The sequence below is a fragment of the Pollachius pollachius genome, assembly GCF_949987615.1.
Source record: "Pollachius pollachius genome assembly, contig: scaffold_424, whole genome shotgun sequence".
Lineage (NCBI taxonomy): Eukaryota > Metazoa > Chordata > Actinopteri > Gadiformes > Gadidae > Pollachius > Pollachius pollachius.
Window position 1 is genome coordinate 10,001 of NW_027641599.1, and position 7,868 is coordinate 17,868.

A 7,868-nucleotide genomic window follows, 5' to 3' on the forward strand; every position below is an offset into this window, starting at 1 on the left:
CAAATGAAGTCTGTGATCTTCTTAAATGACTGTGATATAAAGGAAAATGCCTTCATAGGCTGTAACAGTTCCCTACTTTATCAGTGACTCACTTGCTTTTTATTTTACACACCCCCATTCTCTGCGCACACCATCTCTCCCTGACATCAATTCTTCCTGCCTTCCATCTGCCCTTTCCTTTTTCTTTCTTTTAGGATCAGTTGGTGGTTCTGCGCTTTCCCCTACAGTCTGATCATCTTTATTTATGATGAGATCCGCAAACTGATCCTGAGACGCTGCCCTGGAGGTACGTAGATCACCGGATAATAACACAAACATGAAGTCATTCCACAGGAGCACTCTTTACTCTGTCCGTTTTGCTTAAAGTTCGGTATTCATTGCTTTAATAGAACATCCAATAGAAAATGACTATGGCCCTCTCTCTCTCTCTCTTTCTGCCTTAAAGGGAATGGTTTAATCAGCCCTAGTGCGGCTCTCATTAATCCTGATGTTATTTAGGATAAAGGCTCCTGATGAGTATTCTGAATTGGCCCAGTGGTGAGCTAAGTAGACGCCATGGCCCCACATCATTGCTCACAGCCCAGCCATACCTGTCAAAGTAGTACTTGGGTTTAATCTATGTAATTAACTGCTACAATGGTTGCCTCACAGTTTGGCTCAACCTTAACCGCAACAGCGGGCAGATAGAGAGAATACTGTCTACACATGGCCAATGACAAATTTCTGTCAGTAGTCTATGTCTTAAATGAGGGATCAAATATAGGCCTTAAACGTTTGGGAGTTTTAAAGATGGCAGAATGGTAGATGATTTTTTGTAGGATATATAATGGGTTAGGGTTATAGTTATGGTATGGGTGTACCCCATATGGGTTCCCCAATGTCTGTAACAAACCTGTAAGCTTCCTTGGGCAAGATGCCTTATCCCTACCTGCTCCTTCATTAGATCTATCTAGTATCTGAATTCAGTGTTGCTCTGGACAAATTATAAAATAGTCTGTAACAGTGTGGGAGCCTAGCAGCAATTCTACTTTGCAGTCGAGGGCGTGTGATCGTTCTTGGACCCATTCAATTCAGAAAGAATGAGGCCAACCATTTGTTTCTGCTTCAGAACCGCAACAGTAATCCAGTGGAGCTCACTCATTCCTTGTATCTTGTCAGTGATTGCTTGTTACTAAATCCAGATGTCAGAACTCGAGTGAACTCTCTGAGCCTGGAAAGTTCTAGCAGCCCAACTGCTGCGAAGCAAAGCCAGCCTCCATCAGCATTTGTCTGGCTCTTAGTACATCAGTGTGTGTACACCCGAGTCTATTAGAGACAGCTACTTGTTGTCATTAACTAGCGCCATGTAGCGCTCTGAAACCACTGAGGAGATAAATATGTAAGAGGTTCCTCAAGAGATAAATCACCTTGGTCCAACTGGCAACAGCCTCAATGCAGATGGGCAGAAGAATAAAAAAGGGGGAAATTCAGGCGGATTTGATGAAGACAGATTTGCATTGGACCTCAGATCACATGCCTGATGTAGAGAGGCACGTACCAAGCCTCAGAGTCTGGGTTCAAATCCTGGTTCTATACTGTCGATGAGGAGCAAGGCCTGCCAAGACAAATACAATTTATTGTGACAGTTAATCATCTTTGTTAATCTGTGTGTCATGGGCTGGCGGTCTGAGATTGTACGTTAAAAAGGGGCTGATTCGTTTGGGAACGTACAGAGCGTAGACACGATGGAATGAGATGAATGCAAATGGAGCGACACAAAAGGGATATTATGTGAGCCGCTCGCCTGTCACTTTGGTCTTGAGCCCTGTGTTTCTCACCAAGCTTCTCTCCTTCTCTTTCAGGTTGGGTGGAACAGGAGACGTATTATTAACATTCATAAAATGTCGGTTTCAATCCCGTGTGAGTGCGTGTGTCTTCGTGTCTGTGTGTGTGTGTTAGGCGGTAGTCTGTCTGTCAGTTGTTATATTGCATGGATCATTTCACAAATCTGATTATCATAGCAACTACTGCTGGAAATAAGCTTGTGATTGTGCTTTGAGATTTCATTTTTTTATTCTGGGCCTGACGTGCCTTGTACATTTCTGTGCCTCAAGTAAATGTTGAAAGAGAATGAAGCGCGGCTGATTGTACAACGCAACACTACCAACGACGTTTGCCTGATAAAATGGATTCTAATTCTATAATTCTGTGGACAATTTTCTTATTTAGCCTCAATTGGAACAATGATTTGATATTTTCAAAGGAAAATAAAAAAATGAAATACCTTTCGAGTCTGTCTATCTTATTTGTGTCTTTGTCGAATTTGGAGTGGATGTTCATGTTGATTTTCTATTTGAACTATACTGTAAATTATGATAAGACCAAAACTCATGAATCTCAAATCCCTCAGGTTGGTATGCATAACTATAGCTACATGAAGTAAAGATCTTAAATGTACATGCCTCAATCGCTATGCGCGATTGTATTTAATTAAAACATTTTTATTAATTTATATATATATAAAATGAATACAAATATATTATGTATACACAATATCTTACAGAATTATGTAATGTCGTTTTGTACATCATTTATAGTTCAGAAGTCAGATAAGCAGTGTCTGTACAAGATTACCATATCAACAAATTACTAAGACATCGTTCCACACATATTGTCATGTCATTTACAATGTTGCTATTTTTTTATATTTGTCGCATAATGATATATGATTCATGGAAAGATCCAGAAGGACATCAATATTGTATCAACCTTCTCAACAGTTCAGTAGTTTGAACTTTGATAATTCAACCAAATAATAACACAACAGGTTTCCACTCCCCATAAAGACATGCAGCCAGTTTAAACACAGCTGGTTAGGATGTTTTGTGCATTTTGCATGAGCCAATCAAATCCGAAATGATAAATTAACATTCCACCTACGTTTTGTCTCACACTAATTGTCAGTTTTTCTCGAATTCACTCTGAGATGTGTCATCACTAGTAAACACGCTCTGAATGCAATTACATATTTTCTGAATATCAGCCTGAAAAACTGACTGTAGAATACCAGACATATAGAGCCTTGATGATAAAATATGATATATAAAACTCAACAACAATAGGAATAATACAAATAACCATACTTAAAAGAATATACCAATAATAGATACAAACCCAAACAAATAAGTTTATGCCGTAAATGTGTGTTATGAGTTCTAGTGTAATTTGTGACCCAAGAATGTAGTTCAGGATTTTATAAGCCTCAACAGCATCAAGCCATCATTATGACTCACAGGTTGAGAAACACTAAAAGATGTGTAACTGGTCTACCACTCTGGATTTGCCAAACCAGCCAGCATTATTGGTGTTAATGAGATGTGGGACTTTATTTCTAATAAAAGGCAGCCAAAGTAGAAATATGGACTGTATTGACAGTATCATTTAATAATATAATTAGAAATGCATTTATTTTTTATCTGTTTTTACTTAATCGAAAAATAGTCAAGTCTTTCAGCTCGTGATTGAAAGTCAGCTTAAACTGTTAAACATAGGCGATGTTTCTTCATTTTAAAAAAACAACTAATTTTACATCATTAATATTAGACGAAAGCCCATTACATTGATACATATTATGCCACATACTTTCCCGATTATTTTTTCTTTTTTAAAATGGACAATGACTAAGTACTATGTAGAGCACTTATGCACAAATATTTCACGTTGACCTTCTCAAAATGACAGTTCATAGATTATCAACCCGGCGATGTCAACATCCGGGTACGTCATATCCCTACAGTGCTTGTCAAACATGGCGTTGCTTCTAAGGTCAGTACGACTTGTTTGTTACTAACCATGGCTATCTTCCTCAGGTTTTCTGATGTAATAACTGGGCTACTCGGATAAATGTGACTGAAAGTAGCGTTCGTCTCTCTCCGTCGGAATCCCGTTGCTCCACATGTACTGCCTTATTATGTGTAGTAGCTAGCGTGCTAACGTTAGCCAGCCAGCTCGCCCTAATAAGGGATTCAAAGCGAGCCGATGTATGCTGTTCTGATTCAACGATGTCTAAATAGTTAATTAAATGTAACGTTGTGTCCAAATTGGTTCGCGTTTTGACATTGGGTGACATCGTGACTGCCCCGTATTTGCGTTTGCTTGCATTTCCTTCATATATACGATTAAGCTTTTGCTTGACCAAAATCAAATGAGCTCAAATTATACGACTTTATATACGTTCTGCTTTAAAACCATTGCTGTTGTTTTTTGTCTTAGCGTAGATGTATGTGAATGTACACGATGAGTGGTCAAACTGGCTTGCGGTTGAATAACGCTGTTGGCAGACCTTAGTTGACCTTAGTTAGCATTGGCTGGTCTTAGCACCCATGTGCAATGGACCCACTTCTTATCAGTGATGGTTCTAACACTATACAACCTTAGATAATCAGAAGTCTGGATGTATACACACTTTAAGCACGCAACTAAAAGGAAAATATTCTATCTATCTATCTATCTATCTATCTATCTATCTATCTATCTATCTATCTATCTATCTATATATATATATATATATATATATATATATATATAAATATATAAAGTCGAATCGAATCTTTAGGTACAGAATTGACCCTGCATTTTACTTAGCAATTGTTGTCTCTCTCATTCAGTGCTTTCATAGACCAAATTATCAAGATAACTAATCTGTTGAAATTGAACCGATCAGCCTTCTCAATTATTCAACTGTTGAATAAACACAGAAATAATCATTAGTTGCTTATTATGTACGCTTAGTTCAAACTGTCCTGCACCGTTTTTGTTGCCAACCCAGTAGTGTTCCTGTTATCCTCCAACCATAAAGTCGCACTTTTCCTGTGTCTCTTTTTTGCAGGACATTAGCCAGGCGGGGTGTGTGCCTGTCTAGACCACAGTATGCTGTGCTATGCAGACAGTAAGTAGTGTTTGCTAATTAGTGCACTGCATTAGGCTTTTCTTTTTGGTATTTTTCCAAGAATGTTAACTTTAAAATTTGATTGACATCCTTTGAAAGAAAAGAGTATTTATTTATTTTTTTTTAATCGACAGGCTTTTGATTCTATTTGTTTCCGTCCAAAAATAATCACCTTAAAAACGCAGAGATGTTTTAATTATGACTTATAGGCTTATAATTCTATTAGTGCCCACAGCAATAGACCTAAAGTGCGTGTGTGTGTGTGTGTGTGTGTGTGTGTGTGTGTGTGTGTGTGTGTGTGCGTTGGTGTGTGCGTATGTGTGTGTGCGTGCGTGCGCACCCCCACAGTACTGCTCCAATGGGCACCACAGCAAAGGAAGAGATGAACAAGTTTTGGGCCAAAAACAACAAACTAAGCCGACCCATGTCTCCGCATATCACCGTCTACAAGTAGGTGGGGCCGTTACTGACACGGGGCCGTGGCCCAAGGACCCGCTACCGAACCACCAGTTGGTAGACTATTTTTATGGAATATAGAGTTGGAACACTATATTCCATAAAAATAAATTGTTCAGCTGTCTTGGCTTCTGTCTCATTTTGGCTACTATAGTTTCAGGGAGTGTATGAAACCTATTACCATATATTACCCAAAGTACAAAGACCATTACCATAAAAATCCCCAGTTCATACCGCGTGGTCTTTTCATCATTTGAGTGCTTTTTCGTGGAGCAGTGGAATAGGCTACAGCTAATAAGCACGATTCCAGCTGATTTACATGCATCTGGATTCACCTCCTGCAATAAGCTCTTTAAAGCGCAATCATGCTCTTATTAAAAATTCATAATGCCCCCCACCCCATCCCTCCCGACTAGGGAAACGTTTTGCCTTTAGAGTTGAAGACATACTTTCTAATCATTAACTAGCAGTTTCTCCTCCCTCTTTGCTATTAACATAACTTAAGGCTTGGTCTCTCTGGCCCTTGAACTCCTCCAGGTTGGTGTGTTAGTGTTTGCTCTGCGATTCCATTTCATTGGTCCCAATAGTTAATACTAAAAACCTTTTGCACGTGGCAATGAGTGTGTTTAACGTGTGTCAAAAGGCAGGGTAAACATTTAGAATGTCCTTAAAACTAAACCGGTTGAAGTACTCGTTGTGAAGATCTTTTAAATCAGAAAGTGTAGTACGTGATTGTCTTTCAAAAGGGAATAATTTGGAGCGTAATCAAACTAAAATAAGACTCCCGGGAGAAATCGATTCTAGCAATTGCGGTTTGTGATTGGCTCAAATTGAGCCAGATGTCTGGTGACACGGCAGAGCACAATATTTGGGCCAATCAGAACCAGCAAGTGCACAAAGTGTTCAGAGTCTGCTTGCTTTTTAGATTTGTTTTGAATCTCAACAGTTTATTTTGTGCAGACTTCATAAATGGTCTATCCCAGTCCCAGCGATGCTGGTGGAATGCCCAAAAAAAAGAAAGACAGAATGCGTCGGCAAAAAAATCAGGGGTTTGAAAGCCAACCCCTTCCTGTGGCGCCTGGATCAATGCCATTGACGAGCAGGGCTTCACATCGTACTGTACTAATTAGCAATGACCTTGTGTTCCAGCTGGTCCGTCCCCATGGTGATGTCCATCACGCACAGAGGGACCGGCGTGGGACTCAGCGGAGGTAACTACGGCGACGCCCGCCCTGGCTCTGCCCTCAATTCCTTCACCTAGCGACCCACCCTGGTGGGCTACCAGGTTAATTAAGGCCCCTGAGATTTCCAAACCCACGCCGTACTTATATCCTCTGATAGCACTTTCCCGGCGAATTAGCTGTGGTCCTTGAAGCCGGCCCCGTTCAGGGTTCTTGGATTCTTCTTGGTGCTGTCTAGTGAACCAGCCCACGTTTCAACCCGTTCAGAGTGGAGCTTTTGCAATGAAGGATGTAGCCTCAATGGAGGCCAATGCACACTGGATGTAAACAGTAGTAGCACGTTCTTCTTTTTATTTTTAAACCTGTAGAATATGACAGGCCATACTGATGTCGTTGTGGTTTGCAATTCGGGTACTCGGGTTCCGAACCGAATCCATTTTTTGTTCTAAATTCTCAAATGTTCAAAATTAAGTGCGAAAACTGGAATGGCGCCTACTCTGTGTTGATGGAAAAGAGATTAATTTAATTGAAGCTGTAAATCCATTACATTAAATCACATGTTTAGTTCTCCATAATTATAAGTTAAAATATATACAGCTTTTAATCTTTATTTGATTGTTTCATAGTACCACATCAGAATAAAAGGCATAAAATGTGTTATCTAGACTATCGAACGTAGTGGGTCCTAAAACTAAACTTTGTATCTGAAATGGGTCAAAGGTTAAACTCTAAACCTACCCTTAATCGAGTCCCAAAACAAACAGCCATCAACCTTTTATTATTTTATTTTTACAAGCCTAGAGGCAGTACATGATATGGCTTGGATGTTTTATCTGCAAGCACTCTATCTGTCAGTGTATACTTCTGTTGAATTGGCTGTTGTGAGTGCTCCTTTCGCTTCAGTTATCTGCTGCGGTCATGATCGACAAAAAAAACAAAAAACCAACACAACAACCAAAAAAACTCTCTTCAGACCATTCAGCTCTGAGCATTTGACTACTTCCAGGCCATTTCGGCCCATCACTATTGATCCTGGGTAAAAGCATCTGTTGAGTGACAAAACAAAAGCCATTCGATGGGACGCCAGCGCTTTGCATGTACGGCATGCAGCCTCGTATTGGGAGGTTAATGGCTTTCTGTCATCTAACCAGGGTAAGAGGGGCAGACTACACGCCGTGCAAACCATTACACATTTTTAGTGCGGGGGGGGAGGGGTATAAACATTGATTAACACGTACAAAGGCGCACACACAGGACACATCAACTTTGTCCAGACGTTGAAGGAGGATGAAAGTCTGTTTCAG

The 7,868-nt window shown here is 40.0% G+C and overlaps 2 protein-coding genes across 2 annotated transcripts in view; both read left to right on the forward strand.

The window, feature by feature from the left end:
• LOC307091556 (sodium/potassium-transporting ATPase subunit alpha-3-like) overlaps positions 1-1,870 on the forward strand; it is a gene marked incomplete at its 3' end in the record, with an annotated part of 6,864 nt that extends 4,994 nt beyond the window's left edge. Inside the window, exons 5-6 of the mRNA XM_079759193.1 lie at positions 195-286; positions 1,842-1,870. Coding sequence (XP_079615319.1) covers positions 195-286; positions 1,842-1,870 — 121 coding nt within the window. The remainder of the gene's footprint in view (positions 1-194; positions 287-1,841) is intronic.
• A 1,872-nt stretch (positions 1,871-3,742) lies between these two features.
• Positions 3,743-7,626, forward strand: sdhc (succinate dehydrogenase complex, subunit C, integral membrane protein; the record flags this gene model as incomplete). Its single annotated transcript, XM_079759194.1, has 4 exons — positions 3,743-3,804; positions 4,868-4,927; positions 5,276-5,377; positions 6,533-7,626. The coding sequence occupies 4 exons, from the start codon at positions 3,743-3,745 to the stop codon at positions 6,642-6,644; spliced, it is 336 nt and encodes a 111-aa protein (XP_079615320.1). The 3' UTR covers positions 6,645-7,626.
• Between the last annotated feature and the right edge of the window lie 242 nt (positions 7,627-7,868).